This window comes from Humulus lupulus, chromosome 2 (genome assembly GCF_963169125.1).
Source record: "Humulus lupulus chromosome 2, drHumLupu1.1, whole genome shotgun sequence".
Lineage (NCBI taxonomy): Eukaryota > Viridiplantae > Streptophyta > Magnoliopsida > Rosales > Cannabaceae > Humulus > Humulus lupulus.
Genome location: NC_084794.1, coordinates 294257289 through 294284507, shown reverse-complemented (window position 1 = coordinate 294284507; position 27219 = coordinate 294257289). Strand labels below are relative to the sequence as shown.

Below are 27219 nucleotides of genomic sequence, written 5' to 3'. Positions count from 1 at the left end.
AAAAAGCAATTTTGAAGAGTTTCTTCAAATACACATTTTTTACATAATGCTATTAATTTCTCCACATTTACATGTAAACAAACATAAAAAAAGTTGATGTATGAAATATTATAAAGATTAGATATAAACTAAAAAAATGAAATTTTAGTGATATATTTTAAGATTTATATTTTTCTGGACTCTGTGTTTTTTCTGATTACCTGTTTGAACTTGTATTCTAAAAAATTCATTTTTGAATCTTATATTTTGTAAAATATTTCAAATAGATCTCTAAACTTAATTTTAATGAAGATAAAATTGAATATAACAATACAGATTTTAAGTAAAATGATTTTATTTTTGTTCTGAATTATTAGTTTGGTGAAATATTTATGATTTCAGTTGAGAAAACTTTAATCAAAATCGTATTTATAATTCTATTTGAACAATTTAACCAAAATATAAAGTCTAAAAGGTAATTTTTCGAAACACAAGATCCAAACAAACAAGTAATGAGACAAAACACGAGTCCAAAAACATATAAACCTTATATTTAAAAAAGTAAATAGAGACGACATTAGAATGAGTGCTCTAACATAATGGATTTTTATTATTTCCCTCGAAAGAGGTTCGAAGCATACACATAGAATACAAACTAGAAACACTTGATTATTTGACTTTGGTGGAAAGATCAAAGATGTCAAAGTGAAGCTAGCCAACTTATTATTGTAAAGATCTAATAAAGAGAAGTTTAACCATTAAACCCATATATCAGAAGTGCAGTCACCTCCTGGATATCTCATTTCATGGGCAAGAGAAGGGCCATCAGGTTCAGCTCCAAAGTCCACAAAGAAATTTGGGTTGATAGCCAAACCTCCATTCTCAGAATCAACATCAAGCTGCAACATGTGTGAACCTTTCTCCATAAGCTCGGGATAGAACTGGCGATCCCACGCGCTGAAAAGCGAGTTCGTCACGTAGAGTCGCTTCCCATCTAAGCTCATCTGTATCATCTGTGGTCCACCTCTCAGTTTATGTCCCTGAAAATTTATTTTAAAAGAAAACAAACCACCACTTTTAATGTCACCATTTATTGGTAGAAACTTCAACAGTTACAGCAACAACAATGTCGGTGGCAATTAAATGTGCCTATCAATGGATCATACAATAAAGATGATAGGTTTCAAAGGAGCTTCTCTCCAAGTTTATGAATTGACTGATCTTAGATTAATAAAGGTATATGTATATATATATATATATATCCATGTCAGAAGTTGCACGTAGCTTAAGTGATTCATCATAAAAGCTGAGCTGCCCCCCACCATTGATGCTATTTCATAAATGTACAAAAGGTTTGTTTAGTATAGCCTTTACTTCTACTTCTTGACACTAAAAAAAGATAAGTAATAATACAATAAAGATGTAGCTTGATGCATCATAAGAGCTGCCCACCACTGACGCCATTTCATAAATGTACAACAGATTCGTTAGCATAAGTTTTATTTCTATTTCTTGACATAGAAGAAAAAAAAAAGCTACTGTTTGGATAGTAATAATAACTTTCAAATCGGGAAAATATGTTTTGAAGCAATTAATTTTTTTTATCTACTTAGAATAATGGGAGCGACTACAATGCATCTATTTTTTTTGCAACACGAGTACATTATTTTTCTATTTCGGCACCTGAATAGTTATAATTCCAAATTTTTTTATAAGATGATGTACATTATAGCTATCTAGAACATCCTACAAGTTTTCAAAATTTTTTGAATAAATTATGGTACCGAAACAGAGTCTAAACTGTGTGTTGCACGCGTGTAAAATTTGACAGTTTGAATTCTGTTTTCGGCTTCATAAACTATTCAGAATCTCTTGAAAATTTGCAGGATATTCTAAATACGTATAATGTACACCGTCATATAAAAAAATTTGGAATTATATCTATCCAGGTGCCGAAATAGAAAAAAGATGCGTTGTAGTCGTTCCCTATATATGGAAACTCTAATATTAGAAATTGGTTTCTCGAAAGCACTTGAACAAGTTTAGGACTTCCAAAAACAAAAGTTTTTTTCTGAAAAATTATCAAAACATTCTCCGAAGTAACTTTTAAGATCTGGAAGTATTTTCAAAGCCATGCAAACCAGAGAACCAGTATGACTCTGGGCCACTTTTTACTAATTTACTTATAGATAGGCCATTTCTAGACATTGCAATAAGAATATGGCCAACTAGAGAATCCGGCTAACTTCTCCAATTATAAACCAGATAAGGTAATCTAAGCATCACCAGTTAGAAAAATACATAGAATTCTAACAAAGTGATGAAAAAAGACTATTTTTTGCACATGTAAGCAGTCTATCAACAGCTCAATCTTAAGCAAGAACTTCGAGCCAATTGATAGAGTGGACAACAAGAACAACTGGCAGTATAAAAATGAAAATAGTTGCTAAATAAACGGACCTGGATTTCTGGAACATCGAACTGGAAAGTTTTACCATCTTCTCCCTCGGCTAAAACTGGGCTTCCCTTTTGAATTTGTCCTCCAACCCAGACTTGGCCTGTCAACTTGGGATTTTTGGGGTCCTCAATATTGTACTGCCTCACATCACCATGAAGCCAGTTCACAAAGTACAAAAAGCGGTCATCGAGTGAAATTAGAAAATCAGTAATCAGTCCAGGCATTTCTGGAAGAATCCAGTTCTGCACCTTCAATGGTTTCACTGATATTGCAACCTGAAAAAAAAAAAGGGATATGATAGCTTCTTTTTTACAGAGAATACAGTATGTATAGCATGAAAAATTATAACAAGAAGGAAAACTATATACAAAAACATGTAGAAGATTATGTACAAACCTCGTGGCTCCATGAGTCGTCTGGGTTCTTGAAAAACCTCACCATGTTACTTGTCAAGGCAGCTCCAACAAATCCGGCATCTTTGGAAGGATCATGCAGAAACCTTATCTGTCAACGAATTGGTGCGGTATATTCATATATGAACAGTTAAACCTAATAGTCTTATTGAAACCAGACCTCATAGGAATAAAATTTATGGATGGAATTAAATCTTTCGTAATTACAGACTAAAGTATTCAGTTATTGCTGAAAAAGTGAAAAATCAATGTACTTTTAAACTGCAAATCAAGTTTATGTTGCTCACCTCCAAGGGTATCATGCCTGTGCTACCAAGATCCAATGTTTGTTTCAGTTCGCCACCAGGCCAGCTGTATACATAAAGATGTCTACCATAGTGACCATCAGAGACATCTTGAAGGCTAAAACCTTTGGTGAAAGCAGTGGGAGCACCCCATGATGAGCTGATCATTGTCTTGTGTCGAGGTTGGTACCAAAAATCATAGCCAAACCCTGGACTATGCCCTTCTTTCTCCCACCTGAAAAGACACAAAAGTAGCTAAAAGTTGAATATTGTCAATTCTGTTTGCAAACGATTTATCTGAAGTGGTAAAGTGTTTACTGCTATGATAGCCAATAGTGTTTAACATGCTGGAATTATGGTTACTGAAGTGGAACTTTCTAAGGCCGTTAAAAGAAGAGTTTTGGAATTATGGTTACTGAAGTGGAACTTTCTAAGGCCGTTAAAAAGTCTTAAAACATTGGATAAGTTTTAAAAAAGTGTACCTTCCTTTCACATTAAATTCTGAATCGAGAAGAAGAAATCCATTTCCCCTTGCATTGCCATTTCTATCACCTAGGCATGATACCAATATATCACCAGAAGCCAAGCAATGAGATGTGTGCGGATATGCCAAACCAGTCTTCTGAACGATATCTTCAGATTCAACCACTTTATGCAATGAGGGGGCTTTCGGGTTCGTCTTTGTGTCAACCACATAAATACGACCAGATCTGTAAAATAAGTTAAACCAGAAGAGGAAACATTAGTAACAATTCACCGAATTCTCTACAGTAGAATTCCCTTTTCTTGGTATAAAAAAAGTGTGCATACCAAAGGACACCATGATCAAAAATTAAACTTTTAAGTGAAAGAAACAAAAGAGAGAAGTTTCAAATTCAAATAGGAATGTAGGATTATTACATTAGTCCAGGTACGATCAGGAAACGCCGATCTGCAGATGGATCTCCGTGGCAAGAACTGCATGAGTTCCATCCCGTATGATGCAACTCATCACCTAAATTTGGCACAGACAGCCTATGGATGACTTTTGAATAAGTAGGAGAATTTGGATCAACATCCACAGTGGCCAAGTAATCAGGCTTCTGTGTTCCAGTCCCTTTATAGCATCAAAGAAAGGGTGAGCATGGCAATCTAAAAGTAGTAACCATTCCCAAAATTAGAGAAAGAACCAACTACATAAAAAAGGGTGTTCCATGCAATATATTGTATTAAACACTAACTCTTTGATTGGATCTTGGATTTTATGAGGGGAAAAAATGAATTCCAAAAGATTTCATTTTCTCATATTTGAATTTTAAGAAGAAAAAATTCTTCTTTAGAAAAACAAAATATGTGCAATTTTATTAATTTTATAAAATTTAGAATGTTTATAAATATATTCAAGAAAAGTCTCATATCAGATTTTAGGAAAATATTTTCCACAATCGTTTTCCTATTCTTTTCTCTCACAAAATTTATCCTTGGTAAAATCTAAGATCCAATCAAAGCATAAAAAATATATAAAGGAGTTCTACTTTTTTTGTTTTTTTAAGAGCAAAAATTGGCAAAAAGATGAACTCAGTAGACAATAGGTAATGGTTGAACATACAAAACATAGAGCATTAAAATTGATTTGGCAGAATCAAGTGATATAATAAGTTAAACGGATAAGAATTCTCATTTTTCTTTATGATGTCTAAAATTGAAATGAATTAGCCGCCAATTTTTTTTTAAAAAAAATGTGAATTATACTTCTAATTTGAGAAGCATGGTTATTCTAAAATTCCAATCATATACAATTCAGCAAAATCAGGAGGTAATGGGATTGGTGGATCAAAGTAAAGAGATACTAACAACAGCCTCCTCTTTGTTTTTGGCTAAATTAGACAATTAAAACTGAGTTTTTAAAAATTATAAAATTCTCCCACTAGATTTTAATTTATATAAAAATCAATTATTAAGTCAAAATGTAGTCTAATGCAACATTGGAAATGGCAAAAATATCTTGCAAACTAATGAAATGTTGAGTTTATATATTTCCCTATTTTTAATCCAATGGAAAAATAAAATTCAATAAATACAAACTAAAAAAAATATATCACAATTATCATTCACATTTTATACTTAACTTTAGATTTGATAAATGTTTTAACTAAGCATATTTTTGTCCTTATTTAAATTTTGATAATATTTTGAAAAACATAAGATGGAATGTCTAATTTAGACAAAAAAAATATATTTTGTTAGTAGCCTAACAAACAATAAGATTGGAGTAAATAAATGAGTAGTATTTTGACTATTGTCTTATTTAAATTTTCTTTCCTTATCATTCTTCATTGTTTTAAATGTGCCCACCTATAAAGACAATCTATCTTCCTAGATAGAATTAGTATTATAATTCTATATTACCACAAAAGTTCCACTCCTATTTCAGACACATTATACTCGAACAAAGATGTGAAGATAATAACTAAGTGTGTTGTCAACTTTGTTTTATATAGGACAAACAACACATGCCAGCTGACCAAGAAAAATACTAACTTTCTGGGCCCCATGATGCCCACCAAAAATTTAAGGCACTACTAGCAGGCCCAAAAATATTATATTTTTGCTTTTAATCATTATAATTAAAATAAAGGTAATTATTTGATAAGTATGGTATTTATATTTTAAAATGGTATATATTTCATTCTTAAATTAAAATTTAATTAATAAAATTTTAATAATTTAATCAAACATATAAGTTTTAAATTTAAATTTAATTAATTAATATACTGACAATTTATCAAATCTGTCAAATGTATAATTTTAAAATACAAAATGCCATTATTAAAAATTAGATACGAGCGTTATTGAAAAAAAAAAAAAAAATTACAAAATCATAGATAGCACATGAGTAAATTCCTTAAAAAAATAAAAAAAAAAACATGTAAAAATCATGGTCATCATTCATGAATAATCATCAAGATTTTCCCAAACCAAAAAAATAAACAAAAATAAATCCAGCTAGAATTCGATCAAAGATTATGGCTAATCGTGCTAGAAAATAAAAAAAAAACGATTATTTAAAAGAAATAAAGGAAAAAAGATATATAAATAAAAATGAAAATGAAAGAGATAGAGATAGAAATAGTAACCTGTGTAAACGCAGGTTACATAAAGCAGAGCTTCTCTGGGACCAGCCATGGCTTCTCGAGGTGAGGCGTAGCCCGGCCCAGCCTTACAGCACGACGTTTCATTGCTCTGCCTCTTCCCTGATTCAACCATATTTTCACAACTCTCTCTCTCTCTCTCTCTCTCTAAAACTTTCTCTCTCTACTCGGCGAAGAAGAAGAAGACGATCGAAGCAGTCTGAGTCTGAGAGAGTTGGAAGCTTGTGAATAATGTCTATATAAATATAGAAAGAAGGTGAGTGTGGGTGAGAGGAGATGGCGGGGCCCGGTTCGATGACGTGGCGGATTCATAATGACCTTTGAATTTTCCTGATGAGGGTCTCGTGAGCATGTCCAGGGGGGATGAATCTGTAATTTCACAGCCATACTTCATCGGACGGTGTTGAGTGATGACACGTGGCGGTGAGTGGACCGTACGCTGAGCTAGATCACGAGTCGGATAATGCCAAATTATGGGAGCTTGCTCATCGGGGTGTGTGAGGTTTGAAAAAAAAAATACTATTTTATAAGTTTCTTAATACAAATCTTCTCCCTTAAATTATAAGTGGAGGTAGACTGCAGATAGTTTTTGTTGTGATTTTTTTTCTATGATTGTTTATTGTAAATGTAATAATTTTGTTTTTTTAAATTGATAGTCATTTGCCGTCTAACTCTGGTTCTATGGTCTTTCTCTGTCAAATTATAAGTTTTTGAGGATTATATTATAGGGGCTTAAAAACGAGCTTTATCAATCTGTGAATAAATTTTAATACGATTTTTTTTTATGATTGTATGTACTGTAGTTATTTATAGTGTTTTATAAATTTTTAAAAAAATTCGAATAATTTTCAATGCTGAAAACTAAGTTCAAATATGTTATTTTCCACACGCGTAAAAAAATTAGTCATACGTGCAACAATTTGTTTTTCAACTAGTTTTTGACACTGTAAATTACTTTGAGTTTTCTGAAAATTTGCAAGATGCTCTAAATAACTACAATATATACAGTCATAAAAAAAATCGCAGCAAAAACTGTTTACGAGTCGAGAACACAAAAGAACTTCACTTGTAGGGCTCTTTTCGAAGACCCTAACTTACAAATTTTCATAAGTTTATTATTTAAAATTTAATAAATCAACTATTTACTTAAATTTACTTAGTGACATATTTATTTAAATATATTTTTATGTATAAATAATAATCTATAAAAAATTTAATAGTGAGACCAAAAAAAAAATTGGAATTTTCTAAAAAAGTTGTAAAATACTCTAAATAACTACAATATATACGATTATAAAAAAAAATTGCACAGAAAATTATTTACTGGTCAAGAATACAAAAAAACCATACCAGTAAAGCTCTTTTGAAGCCCTAATGTAGAAATTTTCATAAGTTTATTAATTAAAATTTAATAAATCAACTATTTACATAAATTTACTTAGTGACATATTTATTTAGATATATTTTTATGCATAAATAATAATCTATAAAAAATTTAATTGTGAGACCAAAAATAAAACTTTCCTTTACAAGAAAAAAAAAACGTTAAAAATAAAAAATTTCTCTTTCAAAATTATATATTTAATTCATATTACTTACAATTTAACTATTTATTAAACTTACATATTTGTTTATAGGGAAATTCTGCTATAAGGGTTTTACTTTAAGCCCTATTAGTGAGGCTCTCAGTGTTTTCGATATAATTTTTTTTTTATGATCATGTATATTATAGCTATTTAGAGCATCCTGCAAATTTTTAAAAAATTCTGAATATTTTACAGTACCAAAAACTAAATTTAAATATTTTATTGCACGCGTGACTAATTTTTGTTATGTACTTAGAAAGCAACAATTTATTTATATTGCTTACAATTTAACAAATTAACTATTTATTAAATTTACATATTTGTTTATGTATATTTATATATTTGTCCTATGATTTGTCAAAGACGTAAACCTTTTTCTAAAGTGCTTTATTAGTTTTTTTTTTTTTTAAGAAATCTTGACCAATGGAATTATGGAACATGTGTGGAGCTTGAAAATAGATAAGTTCGTCGTTGTCAAATAAATACTTTTCATTATTATTATTATTTGCAAAAATTATTATTATTGTCTTTTCAACGAAAGAAGTGGGATTTAGTTTGGAACTATAGATTTGTAGCTGGTGGGAGACTTGATTCTTTGATGTTATTTTATCATATGAAATTAAAGGGATATCTTATTATAATATAAGCAATAATTAAAATTACAATATTCATATATATGGATTCATGGATATGTTCTACATGTCACTATAATTTCTTATATGAAACCTAATAAAATAAAACTTAATGAGCAAAATCAATTTCTATGCACGTGGGATCCACTCTTTGAGGTACGTATGAATTAATAAATAATAATAATAATAATAATAATAATAATAATATAAATTCATTTGCTACATCTAAATAATTTCATTTCTAACTTGGATTCTTAGAGCAATAGGCGGTTGTCAAAAGTGGTGTTTATGTTAAAGTGGGTCCTAAAGTCAACAAAATAATACATATTCAACTTTATTTTTTGGTAACGTTGTCCACTATTAACAATGTTGCTTTGTTTTTCTTTTATTATTTTTAGTTAAAATTATATTAATTAAATAAAATATTGGATTTTGCATTTTTCCTAAATTGGCATCGTCGCCAGCAATGGAGATGCTCTTATCTTAAATAAAAAAAAACTAATATTTAAATACCATGCAATACACGGGACTAACATGCATAATTTTGGTTAAATGAAATTGTCATGTTAGCTGGTGTAATATTTTAGTGCATAATTTTAGTGCACATATCAGTACTTATATATTAAATATAAGTCAAAATACTCGTGACCAAAACTTAATAATATTTTATTGTGACAGAAATTAAGCCATGTCGAGGTTTTATAGATAACTATTGTTGAAAAAGATAAATATTGATGTTTTATCATGTTATTCAAAAATATTGTCATCTTATTTATGTTATTTGGCTTTATAATGGAGGGTAATATTTTAGTGGTTACCTCAATTTGTTGTGGAGAAATATTTGAGACAAATAGTTTAAAAGACAATTGTAAGAAGTCATTTTAGTGGGCTCTATTATTGTGGAAAAAATATCTAACTAGAGTTTCGACCACACATATTTTTTATGAATACTGGAAAAGAAAAGAAAGTAGATTGAAAAAAAAAATTGCTTCTCTATCTCACTATTTTTTCTTCTTCTTAATTCACACTAAGGTGATGTTTGGTCGGAGGTAATAGAATAGAAAATAATCAATTTTCATTTCATTCATTTGTTCGGCGAGTATTGTAATGTCATTCCAATAGAATTATTTTTCCATCTTTTTGGTGAAATGACTATTCTATTTAAAAATAGAAAGAAAGACCATTCCAACGCAATATTGAAATGGCTAATTTTTTTTAATATTAATTTTTATTTCATTCCATTCCTATTCATTTTCTCACTTTCATTCCTATTTCTTAATTTTCATTCTATCCAACCAAACGACACATTAGTGTTAGAGAAATATATTATTCCAATGGAAATAATGGAAACCAAATACAACTCTAGACAATATAATACAATGGACAAGGTGATTGAGAAAATAATTGTTACAACTCAATAGCAAAAGATACAAATAAATAGAAAAGAATGATGATGTAGAAGAAGAAATATTCAACTCAAAGCATAAACAATATAAGTAAATAGAAATAGAATATAATATATATAAAGAAAATACAACTCAAAACATAAACAATACAAATAAATAAGTAGACTTAAAGAAAGAAATAAGAACAAAATGAATAAAAGAATAAAACATAATAAATAAGATCACCCTTACACTCACACTACTTTTAAGTGTAGAGTAGTGGGGATCACCAACTTGATTAACAATGTTCAAGACATTTGTCAAAAAGCTTATTTACTAATATTCTCTAATCACTAAGGGAACTCTCAAAATGGAAATATCTCTCTGGAAGGTCTTTGGTGAATTTTTAGCCAAGTGCTATTGTTGATTAAAACAGCGTGTCTTACAAGTGAGCACTGGACTCATATTCATAGAGTTTTGAGACACCATTTGAATTTTAAATTTTCACCAACCCTCTTGGTTATTACCAATGTTAAATTGAGTGTTTATGAAATTAAAAGGAAGATTTTGGAGTTACTTGAACTGTTCAAAACGTTCAAATTTGCTCAAAGTGCAAAATGGGATTTGGTTGTTAACACTCCAGCAGCGGCCTGGGATACTCTAGGTCGCGACCTATAGTATTTTGTAACCTCCAAATTTTGCATATTTTCACAAAAACATTTCAAACATTTCCCAATCGATTTTGTAACCTCCAACACCTAATGACAGTCAAAATCATATCTTCAACATCCATGTTACTTACTAGCTCATGAAATCCAATTTTAGAAATGTGTAACTCTCTCAATCTACACATTATTTGGGTGATCTTTTGGGAGTTGCAAAATAATTAATGATTCTGTAAGATATGTAACCCCTAAAGGCATATTACAAACTTGGACACACACATTTGTCAAATTTATTTGTAACTCTCAATAATATATTACAAAGTGTAACAAGCTCATTTTGTCACATTATTTAATCTAACATTATATTATATAAAATAATATAACACTTAGTCTTATTCTTTGTTTGCTTTCTTGCCACTTGTTATTTTATTTATTTAATTTCTATATATGAGAAGAGCTAGGACATTTGTAAAAGCTTTCTCTTCACTAGAATGTACAAGAGAGCTTGCTAAGTCTTCCTAGATGGATTGTTGCTAGGACATCTGAGAGAGTTTGCTAGGTCTTCTTGTAGGGGTTGTTGCAAGGACATTTTATAAAAGCATGCTAGGACATTTGGGGGAGCTTGTTCGCTATTAGGATGTCCAGGAGAGCTTATTTGCTACTAAGATGTTCTCTAATGAGAACTTGCTTGCTGTTAGGATGTCTGGGTAGGGATGGAAATGGGGCGGGTAATTGGCAAGGAGAGCACCCCCCGCCTCCATCCCCGTTAACTATTTTAATCCTTACTCCCATCCCCGCATATTCCCCATTGGGGGAGGGGTGGGGAATCCCCGTTGGAGGCGGGAATCTCTGCGGGTACCCATTTATTTAAAAATAAAATAAATAAAATTATACTACCTAAAATTAATATATATTACGCTATTTTAATCACTCAAAGTATTAAAATATCTCCAAAATAAAATTAATTTTTTTTAAAAAAGTTACTAATATACTACAAATTCACATAAAGAAACATGAAAAATAAAGAAAAATATATTATAAAATAAATAAATAAAATTAAACAAGGCCTCGTTAGGGTGGGGAGTGTTATCCCTGTTCCCGCCCCGTTTAACATTCGGGGTTAGAAAATGGCCCCCGTCTCGTTCCACGTTTAGGCGGGGAATCCCCTCTATGGTTGTTGGTTTCCTCAACACAGTGGGCTGGGCATTAATGCGAAGCCTCACTGTGTTTATCCCAGCTAGAAGACAAGGACTATGCCAGTGGTCAATAGTGGTGCACAGTCGTGGAGAGGTGACTTTCTCGCCTTTTACATAACAATCAACACAAGCCCGACCCTGAGCACAGGCGGGCCAGGCATTTGCCTAGGGCCCCCACATAATGAGGCCCCAAATTTGTTTAAAATGCCATTTTTTATATACACAAGGCCCCCAAAAATTTGAAAAATATTATTTATATATAATTTTTTAAAAAGTAGCATATTTTGTATAGGGCCCCATACGATCAACATCGGACTTTTCCCAATGATTCTAACGTCCATCAACGTCGCCGGGGAAGCAGCGTCATAGTGGTGAAGTGGTCGAGACCGAGTCTTACTCAGTTTGGTATTATTAAAAAGGAAATTACATTTTATATGACATTTTTAATAAATTGTGCAAAAATATGGTTTTTAAAAAAATAAAAAAAAAAAGTTAATCTATGGATTTTTTTTAAGAATTTTTCACTTTTATGGGTTTATTTTCTCATATTTATGTATAAAAGTTAGTTTATGTCATATTTTTACTCTTAATCAAAATTTATTAATTTGGAAGGGTATGTTTGTAATTTGATTATTATTTTTTTATGTTATTTTTATATAACTAATTTTATATTAAATTTTCTTTGGTTGTTTTGCAAATTTTTTTTTTTTTTTTGTAAAATGAATTGTGTTTAAAATTATTTTTTATTTATTATAAATATTTTTTTTAGATTGTACGTTTCTTTTTTAAAATCCTGGGTAAGATAACCAGTTACTTGATTGATCTTTGATAATTATGTAAAAAAAAATCCTAGAGCTAGGTTAAATAACATGTACCAGGAGGGGTAACCAGTTACCCTGAGAGAAGTAACTTTCTGCCATAAGAGGGGTGACGAGTTACACATATTAAATGTGAAAATAAACATCAAAATTGAAGGAAAAAGAGGAAGAACACTTCATTAAAAAATGAAGAAAAAGTAACTATGATTTTAGTAACATAAGTAATCAGTTATCATAAAGAACCCAGAAATACACACACAAAGAACGGGAAGGTAACCAGTTACCCCCAGAAATATACACACACAAAGAACGAGAAGGTAACTAGTTATTATTGTAGGGGTAACCAGTTACTCCATCAAGGTAACCCGTTACCATTATAAAAACTTGACATCTATTACCTTAGAATAAATACAAGTGGTTATCCTTGATAATAATGGCAGCTACACTAGCACATCCATCCTTGAAAGAAGCATCTGTGAAAATGAATCAATTAGTCTTAGTGATTACATATAATCAAGCACTCAAATTAAGTGTAATTGGAATAGTGTTACAACAACTTTCATCAAGTAAAAGTGTAATTTATTCAACATAGCATATCAACATAGCATATAAATTACATATAATCAAGCACTCAAATTAAGTGTAATTGGAATAGTGTTACAACAACTTTCATCAAGTAAAAGTGTAATTTATTCAACTTTCATCTTGAACCTAACTTGAACTCTTTTTTTTTTTTTTAATTTAAACATTTCTTCATTGAAAAGCCATTACACTAAAATTTAACATGATTACATAAAATGTTCTCACGGATGTCAACTAAGGATAAGTTCCCATAAATATTAGCATTACAAGCCAATATAACAAGCCGATGAGTACAATCATTTAGTGTAGCTCCCAAACCATGCCTAGTTCCTAAAACTTGACAAGATCAATGAAATAACCTTAAGCACAATCTTTATCAAATCATAAATATACCACAACTCCAAATTTCTAATACTATACGATAAATGTTAAGGAATACCATGTCAATAATCAAGTGAGTTTTGATGGAGTACTGCTTGATCAACAACCATATGACCCTCCAATTGTACATGAGCAAACATAACTACATATTAAAGTTTACATTATAAGGCATATCTGACATTAAAGGCTATGCTTCATCATTACAATATATATATATATATATATATATTTGTAGGAAAAACATAACTTATATAATACTTGAATAAACGCAATATGATAAATACAATATTTATTTCTACTAAATTAAAGATACATAAATATTATAATTATAAATAATACAATATAAATAACTTATAATATACATAACAATATTATAATTATAAATAACTTATAATATATATAACAATATAATATTATAACAATATATAAATAACTATAATATAAATAACAATATTATAATTATAAATAACTTATAATATATATAACAATATAATATTATAATTATAAATAACTTATAATATATATAACAATATAATATTATAATTATAAATAACAATATATAAATAACTATAATATAAATAGCAATTATAATTAATTTACACAACAATTATAAAGAACAAAATTAAAAGCCGAGGCCTGTGTAACACACAGTTTCCTTAAAACAGATTCGCCGCCTCTACGAGGTTTCGATGTCTATCTCCCAGGATACAACGGTGAACGACAAGTAACTCAATTACTTCGCCGAACCAAATATACCCGAACTCTATCACACTAGAATAGATCTAAGAACTCTAAAGAGTAGAAAGGAAAAAACAATATTGAAAATATATATATCTTAATCTCCAATGGAAAACAAATATATATAACAACATAAGTTTTGGTGTAAAAGAAACTAAGGCCTCTAATCTCTATATATAGGCTATTCTTTGAGACACACTTTTATTCACAAAAGATGTGGGACAAAAACCAATTGGTTTTTTCATTCAAAAAAATATCCAACAATCCCCCACATGAATGGAAAAACTGACTCAAGAATAACCAATAGATGGTTTAGACCTAGGTGATAGAGTTCAACGGTAGAAGCCCGCATAGGATAGGTAGGTGTTACCCTTTGAACCTTCCCTTGTGTAAGTATATTTACTTTACTGGCTGATCAGTAGACGCGATGTCTTTGAACTGTTCTGCCGTTCGTGTAAACGATGATATACCACACACAAGAATCTTCCTGACATATATTGGTTCTCAAGATTATGTTCGTTTTGGCCCTGAACATTTCCCTGGTTCTGCAAGAGATATTCTAGGAATTGAGCCCTTATTCAATCCCTATAGAAGCGGCCCATCTTCTCTCTCACATAGGTGATTTTCTTAATTAAGAGTAACCCGTATTACTCTGCTCGACATTTCGACGCATAAGAAATCATTATAAGCATAGCTTAACCTTTTCCTTACGGTTATCACTGTTTCATCATAGAAATGGACAATGAGGATAACCCCCACAGTGATCCAACATAGGCTTTACAGTTTTAGTTGTCCCTTTGAACCTAGATCTTGGGATCTCCAGTCAACTAGGTGGGGTGTCTACTGTATTGACTTTATTCATTCATGGGCTTTAGACCCATTCCCCTCGATGATTTTTCAACCAACTCTCTATTTAACCCTTTGGTTAGCGGATCCGCAATATTATCCTTTGACTTCACATAGTCAATAGAGATAACTCCAGTTGAGAGTAGTTGTCTAATGGTATTGTGGCTAAGACGTATATGTCTAGACTTACCATTATACATATTATTATGCGCCCTACCAATTGCAGATTGACTATCGCAATGTAAGCCAATAGCTGGCACTGGTTTAGGCCATTTTGGAATATCTTCTAAAAATTGACGAAGCCATTCAGCTTCTTCGCCACACTTGTCTAAGGCAATAAACTCAGATTCCATCGTGGATCTAGCTATTACTGTTTGTTTAGAAGATTTCCATGATACAGCTGCACCACCGAGTGTAAACACATATCCACTCGTAGACTTTGAGTCTTTCATATCAGATATCCAATTAGCATCACAATACCCTTCAAGTACTGCTGGATATTTAGTATAGTGCAGCCCATAGCTACGAGTAAATCGTAAGTACCTAAGTACTCTTGTTATTCCTTTCCAGTGGTCAGACCCTGGATTACTCGTGTATCTACTTAGTTTACTAACTGCGTAGGCTATATCAGGTCTTGTACAACTCATTAAGTACATTAGACTTCCAATAATTCTAGAGTACTCTACCTGAGAGACACTCTCCCCTTTGTTCTTGAACAAATGTAGACTCGAATCTACAGGGGTTCTGAAGACACCAGAATCTTCTTTGTTGAATTTCTCAAGAATTTTGTCCACATAATGTGACTGACTTAGAATGATCTTATCAGATGTTCTTGAGATTTGAATCCCCAAAATGACATCTGCAAGGCCCATATCTTTCATGTCAAATTTCGAGTTCAACATACTCTTGATAGATTTGATCATTTTATCACTGCTTCCAACAATGAGCATGTCATTTACGTAAAGAAAAAAAATTGACATAGTCATTATCTGTTCCTTTAACATAAATTTAAGTTGATTCTCAACTTCGGTCTTATGGAGAACAAATTTCTCTATAGCCTCGGTTTTGCTTTTTAGCAAATACACATAGCAATATTAGTGCTATTATCGACAAAAGTAATAAGATACTTATTGTCTCCCCTTGTTTAAACAAATTTAAAATCACATACATCGCTATGTATTAATTTTAGGGGTTCATTATTCCTTTCAATCGTTTTGAAGGATGACCTTGTTAGTTTTGCCTTAACACAGGTTTCACACTTATGATTCTGAATCAATGTGGAATTTTGGCATGTGATTCAAGTTAATTAATCTACACAAAGTGTCATAAATTAACATGTCCTAGTCTACCATGCCAAACATAGGAAGACTTAAGCAAGTAATAAGAAGCGTTATTAACTTTATTGATAATTGGTTTAACAACCATTACACTGAGTTTAAACAACCCATCAGTTACATAACCACTTCCCACAAACATTCCACTTTTGGACAGAACAACTTTGTCTGACTCAAATACAATTCGGAATCCGTGTTTGTTCAACAGTGAACCAGACACTAGGTTTTTCCGGATCTCTGGTACGTACAGTACGTTGTTCAGAGTCAGCTCCTTTCCAGAAGTCATTTTTAGGATCACACTTCCTTGACCCGCAATTTTAGATGTGGCAGAATTTCCCATGAAAATCTTCTCGCCATTATCTACCTGTTCAAAAGATTTGAACAGACTCTTGTTTGAGCATACATGCCGAGTGGCACCAGTATCAATCCACCACTCCATTGGGTTGGAATTGACTAGGTTTATCTCAGACACCATGGCTGATAGATTTATTAGATCAAACTTAAAGAAAATTCTTAGGTTAGCCTGGAAGGGTAAAAAACCCAACCATTCGTGGTCTAGCCTCTCGTAGAATATTTCTATTAAGTATTTATCCAGCCTCAAATATCTCTACTAGATAATTTCCAAAGAACACTAGAAGAAGGGTCTAGCCCCTGCCTCAGCAGTCTAGTTTCTTTGAAAATATTCAGTTCCCAGAACTTCTCTAGTGAGATTTAAGTTCAAACGAACTTTTCGCAATAACAATATCTTTCAATATATAGATATAGAAATATCACTGATATATTCAAATATTATATTTAAACAATAATCTGTTTTAAGATTGTAGGAAAAACATAACTTATATAATACTTGAATAAACGCAATATGATAAATACAATATTTATATCTACTAAATTAAAGATACATAAATATTATAATTATAAATAATACAATATAAATAACTTATAATATATATAACAATATTATAATTATAAATAACTTATAATATATATAACAATATAATATTATAACAATATATAAATAACTATAATATAAATAACAATATTATAATTATAAATAACTTATAATATATATAACAATATAATATTATAATTATAAATAACTTATAATATATATAACAATATAATATTATAATTATAAATAACAATATATAAATAACTATAATATAAATAGCAATTATAATTAATTTACACAACAATTATAAAGAACAAAATTAAAAGCCGAGGCCTGTGTAACACACAGTTTCCTTAAAACAGATTCACCGCCTTTACGAGGTTTCGACGTCTATCTCCCAGGATACAACGGTGAACGACAAGTAACGGTGAACGACAAGTAACTCAATTACTTCGCCGAACCAAATATACCCGAACCAAATATACCCGAACTCTATCACACTAGAACAGATCTAAGAACTCTAAAGAGTAGAAAGGAAAAAACAATATTGAAAATATATATATCTTAATCTCCAATGGAAGACAAATATATATAACAACATAAGTTTTGGTATAAAAGAAACTAAGGCCTCTAATCTCTATATATAGGCTATTCTTTGAGACACACTTTTATTCACAAAAGATGTGGGACAAAAACCAATTGGTTTTTTCATTCAAAAAAATATCCAACAATATTTATATCGTAATTAGTTACTTGTGTTTTTTCCTCCCACCTTCCGCCATCATACTACATGCAAGCTTTAGATGGAATGAGAAACTGATGTTTAAGGAAATTATTATATATATAAAGAAGTTATAACATGGAAAAGATGAAGAACAAAGTTTTTTTGAGCAAGTAACATACTAAGAAGTCCAATAGCAAGTGCCCAAAGTACTGTCAACAAAACCAACAGAAAAAAGCCAAAGAATGAAACTCAGTGTCACAAGAAAAATGTATATAATAAACAAGAATTGTAAATCACATACTAGCTTCTAATTTTATTTGACTACCCAAGCAATAGTTACAGAGAAAAAATGGAATTCTTTCCAACATCAATACCAGAAGAAAACAACAAAACAATTCAAAGCCCAAATTCTCACCCTAGACAAAATTTATCTCGGCAAAGCAAAACTCAAATCCAAATCATGTTATTGTTGTTTCAGTAGCTATACATTATGCAATCAGTTTTTAGTTTTCAGATTCTATTACCAAATCATATGTATTCAAAATACAAAATTCTATATTCTCATTTCATTTTTTTCCGTTTATTCATAAGCAAATTATGTGTATTCATTTAATTTCAATTTAAATAATGTTTTTATAAATTATAAAGAATGAAGAATTTATGATTTTGATTTGGTTACCTATTTCTTTTACGTTAATGATGTAGTTTCTGGACTGAATGTTGTTGGAGATTGTTAGAGCTATTCTAATTCCTTCTATACATTGTTTTTCTTTGCTTCTTGATCAGTTTTTGAAGTGTTTGTTGCTGGAGCTTTGATCGGAGAAGATCGAAGGTGAATATCGGAGTACTTTGTGATCACAACTTGCCACATATCAGAGTTTCAGGAGCTTGCTGGTAGTGATCGAATTTTTGATAAGAATTACGACGGGTCTAGCCTGCCGAGATCTCGGCGGGCTCTGCCCGTCGAGAAATGACATCTTTTTAGTAGTGCCTAAGACTAACTTGTATTAGAGTCTAAACCAATTTGTAACAGAATTAGTTGAAAAGCAAACAGCTAATACAAAACTCAACTAGCTTGCTAATCCTAATATTATTACAACCCATAAAAAAAAAATCTAAATCATTACAAAAATGAGTCTTTAATTTCTTCTCCATGATTCTTGAGCTTCCTATACTCCCTATTCCAATGATTCAAACTCATTAATTTTAAAAATTGTTAAAATATAATTATGCTATTGCATTTAAATACTAATCTTTAAAAATTTATTGCAGAAATACCACTGCCTTTAACATATTTTAAAAATAAATATAGGCCTTGAGTTTTGTCAAAATTAATGTTGGGGCAATAATTATTTCGAAAATAACATTAGGTTTTCTTCGGTATTTCAAAAATAGCATTTAGATCTTATATTTATGGAAATTCACAAAAATACTTCAGATATAAAAAAAATACTAAAAATACGGAATTTGGAAAAAATTACAAAAAATATGGAGGGGATAGTCGTAAATACAGAGCTTTTTCTTTTTGTAAACAAAATTTACAAATTTGTAACAATACATTTTTTTTGTAACAAAAGTTTACAAATTTGTAATCATATGTTATAATTTGATAAATAACATTTACATACTAAATAGAAAATTGTAAGAGACGATTACAAAATTGTAGCAAACTGTTATTCATATTTTTATAATTTTTGTAAAATTCTGTATTTTTCAATTTTTAAAAGAATTTACAGTGCTATGTGTAATTTTTTTCTTATATTTATATATTTAAAACTAACATTGGGCCCTATTGTAGTTCAGAAATACCATTTGGACCAACGTACTTTCAAGAAAGTCATTTAGGCCAAGTGATACTTTGGTCCACCTTAAGAAGGCAGCCATGGTTGCTGGTTTCCTCAACACAGTGAGCTGGGCATTATTGCGAAGCCTCACTGTGCTTATCCCAGCCAGAAAACTCTAGCATGGACTTTGTCAGTGGTCAACAGTGGTGCACAATCGTGGAGAGGTGACTCTCTCATTTTTTACAGAACGATCAATACAGGGCCGACCCTGGGCGCAGGCGGGCCTGGCCTGTGCCTAGGGCCCCTACATAATGAGGCCCCAAATTTTTTACAAATGCCATTTTTTATATACACAAGTCCCCCAAAAGTTTGAAAAATAATATTTTATATATAATTTTTTTAAAATAACATATTTTATATAGGGATCCATACGATCAACATCAGACTTTTTCCAATGATTCTAACGTCCATCAATGTCACCGGGGAAGCAACATCACAGTGGTGAAGTGGTCGAGACCGAGTCTTACTCAATTTGGTATTGTTAAAGAGGAAATTACATTTTATATGAGATTTTTAATAAAGTGTGCTAAAATATGGCTTTTTTTTTTTTAAAAAAAAGTTAATCTGTGGCTTTTTTTTAAGAATTTTCACTTTTATGGGTTTATTTTCTCATATTTTTGTATAAAAGTTAGTTTATGTCATAATTTTACTCGTAATCAAGTTTTATTAATTTGGAAGGATATGTTTGTAATTTGATTATTATATAACTAATTTTATGATTGTTTAACGCTCAAAATGTGACTACCACTAAGCGGTAGTTGTAGTAAGATTGGACGGTCGATCCACAAGAAGGTAACCTAAAATCAAAAGACTAGTAGAAAATAACACAAAAAGTTAGTAACAAGAAATAAATAAAAAGATGGAAAGAGGTTTGAGATTTTTGTATTGTCTTTTTGATAAAGTGATAAAATAAGATAAGTGAAATAAATGTAAGATGTAATCAAGAGTTTGAGAAAATGAAAAGTTTCAAGAATCATCCATATGCTTGTTTAGTTACTTGGTTACTTGATTTACAAAAATACACAAGTAAATAGTTCACATCCCAACATTTACTTGGAAAATCTAACATTAAAGTCCATATTCTTTTCTAACAAAAGTTCATTTGAGATATAAAGTTCTTTACTTTAAAAACACAATGTTAATCTTATGAAAAATCTAAAAATGACAAAATACCCAAAGACAATAATGCAATAGAATATTAGACATAAAATTAGGTATCAATATTATTTTTATTAATTAGAAGTACATAGAAATAGCATGACTAATCCTATATACTATTAGCATGGCTGATGACACAAGAGGGTTTTGACCCATTTCCAACCAATGAAAATGTGCCACGTAGGCGGCTGGGATTGCTGGGCCAACGTTGGGTCTGCTTGCTGGAAGAGGTGAACTCGGCTGGGCTTTCATATGCACTTGGACGTGAGTTGCTTTGCTGGGCCGAGTTGGGCTTTCATATGCACTTGGGCCTTCGTTTACTTTGAAGGAGGTAAAGATGGAGGAGTTGCTTGGTTGAGGCGCTAGGAAGGGAGGCTAGAGTGCGGACAAGTGGCGCAGCATGGGGTCGACAGGTGGCGGCTGGGCAGAGAGGAAGGAAGAGCTGGGCCTTTGGTTTGGGCCTTCAGGACTGGGCCAAATTCCTCAAAAATTCCCACTTTCTTCATTTTCTTTTTCAGTTTTAACTATTATTTGTTTTCTCTTTTTATTAATGTCCAAATGCAATTTATTTTCTGAAAATTAAACACAAATTAAATTTAAAATTAATATTTTTAATTGTAAAATATATTACAATAAATTCATAAAAATATTTATTAAAACTTAATTTATTTTACACTTTAAAACCAATAAATTTGCATTTTTTAGCACTAATCAATAATAAATTTTTCTTTGGTTGTTTTGCAATTTTTTTTTTCTTTTTTTTTTATAATATGAATTGTGTTTAAAATTATTTTTTTATTTATTATAAACATTTTTTTTTCCTTTTTTTAGATTGTATGTTTCTTTTTTTCAAATCCTGGGTAAGGTAACCAGTTACTTGATTAATATTTGACAATTATGTAAAAAAAAACCTAGAGCTAGGTTAAATAACATGTACCAGGATTGTAACCAGTTACCCGGGGAGAAGTAACTTTCTGCCATAAGAGGGGTGACAAGTTATACATATTAAATATGAAAAGAAACATCAAATTTAAAAGAAAAAGAGGAAGAACACTTCATTAAAAAAGGAAGAAGAAGTAACTATGATTTTAGTAACATAGGTAACCAGTTACCATAAAGAACCTAGAACTATTCACACACACCAGAACATGAAGGTAACCAATTACCCCAAAAAATATACACACAAAGAACGGGAAAGTAACAAGGTAACCAGTTATTATTGTAGGGGTAACCAATTACTCCATCAAGGTGACCTGTTACCATTATAAAAACTTGACATCTATTACCTTAGAATAAATACAAGTAAGTGGTTATCCTTGATAGTAATGGCAGCTACACTAGCACATCCATCCTTAAAAGAAGCATCTGTAAAAATGAATCAATTAGTCTTAGTGATTACATATAATCAAGCACTCAAATTAAGTGTAATTGGAATAGCGTTACAACAACTTTCATCAAGTAAAAGTGTAATTTATTCAACATAGCATACAAAAATTAGACATCTTGAACCTAACTTGAACTTTTTTTTTTTTTTAATTTAAACTATTCTTCATTGAAAAGCCATTACACTAAAATTTAACATGATTACACAAAATGTTCTCAGAGATGTCAACTAATGATAAGTCCCCATAAATATTAGCATTAAAAGCCAATATAGCAAGCCGATGAGTACAATCATTTAGTGTAGCTCCCAAACCATGCCCAGTTCCTAAAACTTGACAAGATCAATGAAATAACATTAAGCACAATCTTTATCAAATTATAAATATAGCACAACCCCAAATTTCTAATACTATACTATAAAAGTTAAGGAATACCATGTCAATAATCAAGTGAGTTTTGAGGGAATACCGCTTGATCAACAACCATATGACCCTCCAATTGTATATGAGCAAACATAACTACATATTAAAGTTTACATTATTAGGCATATCTGCCATTAAAGGCTATGCTTCATCATTATCACTGACACATTAGAAACCAAATAAATAATGGCAAAGAACCAATATCATCATTATCAAAGATTCAAAGTTAAGTTTGGTAGAATGAATTATTACCTTAAATGCCAGTTTCTCATTCCTTCTAAAGCTTGCATGTAGTATGATGGTTGAAGGTGGGAGGAAAAAGAACAAGTTACTAGTTACGATATTTATATATATATAAAGAAGTTATAACATGGAAAAGATGACGAACAAAGTTTTTTTGGGGATAAGTTGAAAATTAATCAGTTTAATGAGTTTTTAACTAAAATTACCTCATAAATATTTTTAGTTTAGTTCTACCTATTTTTATCACAGACAATTCCAAAAATACCCTTGACCACATGGTATTCTTCTAAAAACAGTATCTACCAATTATAGGGGTATAATAGGTATATTGATTGAAATAGTGGGTATTATACTAAAACTTAAAAATTGTAGATAAAAAAAAAGGATTTACCTAAAAATGGCTACTGAATCTAATTTCTACAGTTGTTTTTTTGAGCAAGTAACATACCAAGAAATCCAATAGCAAGTGCCCAAAAGTAAAGAATGAAACTCACTGTCACAAGAAAAATGTATATAATAAACAAGAATTGTAAATCACATACTAGCTTCTAATTTTATTTGACTACCGTAAGCTACCCAAGCAATAGTTACAGAGAAAATATAGAATTGTTTCCAAACATCAATACCTGAAGAAAACAACAAAACAATTCAAAGCCCAAATTCTCACCCTAGACAAAATTTATCTCAACAAAGCAAAGCTCAAATCCAAATCATGTTATTATTGTTTCAGTAGCTTTACATTATACAATCAGTTCTTAGTTTTCAGATTCTATTACCAAATCATGTATATTCTAAATACAAAATTCCATATTCTCATTTCATTTTTTTTCGTTTATTCATAGACAAATTATGTGTATTCATTTAATTTCAATTTAAACAATGCTTTTATAAATTATAAAGAATGAAGAATTTATGATTGTGATTTGGTTACCTATTTATTTTGTGTTAATTATGTAGTTTTTGGACTGAATGTTGCTGGAGATTGTTAGAGCTATTCCAATTCCTTTTATACATTGTTTTTCTTTGCTTCTTGATCGATTTCTGAAGTATTTGTCGTTGGAGTTTTGATCAAAGAAGATCGAAGGTGAATATCGGAGTACTTTGTGATCACAATTTGTCACAGATCAGAGCTTTAGGAGCTTGCTGATAGTGATCAGATATTGATAAAATTTAAGGTTTGATGGGAAATGGAGATTTGAAGAATGATCAATTGGTTTTTGGGAGAAATTTTTGTGGAGTTGCTTGTTTGCTGACGATGGTTTGGTTTGTGGGAGTGATTGGAACAGTAATTCCCAATATACCCCTATTTGATTGATGTGTTTTAGTTCAAAATTCAGTTTTCATAATTAGTTGGGTATCATATTTTTTTTTCATAAATTCTTTAACTTCTTTTTAATTTTTTCCATACAATTTGGGAAAAGAATTTTTCCTATATTTTTTCAAATGATAGGTGTAAAACCCATAATTCTCAAAATTCCCCATTATTAAATGAGTGATATATAAATATCTCATTAGACATATCTTGTATATACTTAATAAAAAACAGAACTCACTTACGTAATTGTTTACGTAAAAAAGCAGAATACGTGGTTCTGAACTGATTATTTATATATCTATTATTTTTTAAAAAAAAAAACTGTTATATATAAATATAATCAACAGAATAAATTGACAATAATAAAATAAAATATAGTATTTTATAATGTGATATAACAACTTTTGAATGTTTTTTTGTGAAATTGCTCTAATAAAGAGTATTTGTTTTCTATTAGTCGGCATTTTTTTTCTCTCTTCTTCCAGAAATTTGGAATTTTTTTAAATCTTTTTATATTTTATAAAAGGTTGCTAAGCTTAGAAATAGAAGGTCACTACTCACTAGAACACTAAGATGGCTTTGCATTATTTATCTTTAAGAATATTTATAATTATTTGAGTTTATACATTTTTATAATTTGGATTTGTGTTTTGATAAATAACTTTTTAGATTTTGTATTTTGTAAAATAATTCAAATAGACTCATTAAAATAATTTTTGTTAATATTTTTTTGAATTAATATTACAAATAATTCATCAAACTAACAATTCAGAACAAAAACATAATCATTCTATATAATAATCGTGTGGTCATATTCAATTTTTTTTCAACAAAATTAAATAAGGATCTATTTGAACCATTTTACAAAACACAATGTCCAAAAATTAATTTGTTAAAACACATGATCTAAATAAGTAATTTGACAAAACACAGAGTCCAAACAAATATAAACTATTTATACGTTTCTTTATTTATAAAGTTTCTTCACTTCACCAATTTATATTGCAATACATATTGCCTAATTTTTTTTGTTGATATTATTAAATTTATTTCTAAACTGTATTAGTATATAACTTCACGTTTGAGATTATCTATACCTAATTTTTTTCTTATTTATTGTAATTTAATATCCTCTTGTAAAAGCAATGACGATTTTTGGTAAAAAAAACTAAATTAATTTAATACAAGTTATTATGTGTCAACTGTTTGGTAAAGTGCCAATTTTTTTTTTGTGTCAACTTTGATTTGATTTTGTTTTGGTGACAATTTTAGTGTCAAATTATGGCTTAATTTTTTGTTAAATTTTTATTATAAACTTATAAAATAGCTGAAGAGATTCTCTTCGGTTGAAAGAGTTTGTTTGTTTTAATTTTGAACTTTTTTTTTTTGCGTAAACTTATCAATCCTGTTTTTTTAGGTACCAATCTTTCGAAAGTTCCTTTTTTTTTTTCTTAGAGAGACATTTTTAGACCAAGCTGCTACTCTTAATGGATGTTCTACTCCATCTTTTAAAATATTTCCTCAAAACACCTATTTTTTTTATTTTACCTCTAAGTTTTACATTATACCATACATCAGCTTCTCTATATATTTCTCTACATTATTTAAATATAATATCTTTAAACATATTTTATTAATTAAAGTAAAATAAAATAATTGAAAAAGAAAAAAGAAATAATAAATATATACTAAATAGGAGAGAGAAAGCTTATATAAATAATAATATTAAAATATTATATAAATGTTATGTAAATGTAGATATGAATTAATTGGAGTTTGTGCATATCTATTATAAGTATATGTATAAAGAAGCTGATGAAAGATGTTTTTGTGAGTTTTATCTAAATATTATAGAGAAAGTGTATTACAAAGTACATCACTAAAACATATTTTTTTTATAATTTACCTCAAGCTTTTACATTATATCATATATCAGCTTCTCTATTTTTTATCTACATCATTTAAATATTATATTTTTAAAAAATATTTTATTCATTTAAAAAAATAAAATAATTAAATATAATAATATCAAACTCATATTGTATAGGCAAAAATCTCAATTGGGTCTTGGCCCAACTCAATGAGCCCATAAACTATGGATGTTGAACGCTAGGTTGTCTGTACAAGCCACTCCCTCCGTGGGCTGCACAAGAGAACCCAGGGGCCCAAATCTTAGAATAGGCTTTAGTCAAATTGCAATGCATATGGTCTGTACAACCAACCATACAAGCCCACTTGATTATGGGTTGTACAACCCACAACAATTCCTTAGACATACTTAGACCTCCGATATGGTCCAAGGGGTGGTAAGCCCAAGTGCATGAGGGCTCATATGAGTCACGTGGACAGCCCATTAAAACCAAGTCTAGCCTCATAACGGTTATGGACACGACTTGTGGAGTACACTACTCCAAGACGGTTACAACTACTCCCACTCTTCTAGGACGCGGATTGATATCTGCGGGAAAGTGGGCGTACAGCCCACAATGATAGGTTAAACATTTGAATCATGGAGCGGAATGACTATTCTACCCTCCGACTGAACTACGATGGGATTTGATCCCTTATATAAGGGTACGTAGGCAACTTGAGAGGAGGACCCGAACTCTCTACAGAGAATACACCCTAAACTCAAGCTCAATCCCAAACTTTTCATTCACTCACCGCTCAGACCATCGTCTATCGTCTCCACAACTAATGCGAAAAGGTTACTCACGGCTGTTGGCGATCCCGTCACATTTTTACCCTCAACACACATATATACAAAAGTTTATAAAAAAATAATAAAATATTTATAGCTTGATTAATAG

At 30.3% G+C, this 27219-nt stretch overlaps 1 protein-coding gene and 1 long non-coding RNA gene across 2 annotated transcripts; both read right to left on the bottom strand.

The window, feature by feature from the left end:
* Positions 1 to 562: 562 nt before the first annotated feature.
* LOC133819884 (selenium-binding protein 2-like) lies at positions 563 to 6471 on the bottom strand. The gene is made up of 7 exons (XM_062253259.1): positions 6251 to 6471; positions 4035 to 4230; positions 3617 to 3844; positions 3138 to 3369; positions 2834 to 2941; positions 2440 to 2712; positions 563 to 1019 (listed from the first exon to the last, which is right to left on the bottom strand). The coding sequence occupies exons 1-7, from the start codon at positions 6378 to 6380 to the stop codon at positions 738 to 740; spliced, it is 1449 nt and encodes a 482-aa protein (XP_062109243.1). The 5' UTR covers positions 6381 to 6471; the 3' UTR covers positions 563 to 737.
* Positions 6472 to 21093: 14622 nt separating this feature from the next.
* Positions 21094 to 24367, bottom strand: LOC133816797 (uncharacterized). The gene is made up of 3 exons (XR_009885472.1): positions 23104 to 24367; positions 22333 to 22411; positions 21094 to 21618 (listed from the first exon to the last, which is right to left on the bottom strand). It is a non-coding gene; the product is annotated as an uncharacterized LOC133816797 (long non-coding RNA).
* Between the last annotated feature and the right edge of the window lie 2852 nt (positions 24368 to 27219).

Excerpts from the sequence above, each read along its gene's own strand:
- LOC133819884 (XM_062253259.1), bottom strand. The coding sequence starts at position 6,380 with ATGGTTGAATCAGGGAAGAGGCAGAGCAATGAAACGTCGTGCTGTAAG. Across the intron at positions 4,231-6,250 it reads TGTAACCTGCGTTTACACAG|GGACTGGAACACAGAAGCCT; the intron begins GTTACTATTTCT and ends GATGCTATAAAG. Across the intron at positions 1,020-2,439 it reads TCGATGTTCCAGAAATCCAG|GGACATAAACTGAGAGGTGG; the intron begins GTCCGTTTATTT and ends ATAAATTTTCAG.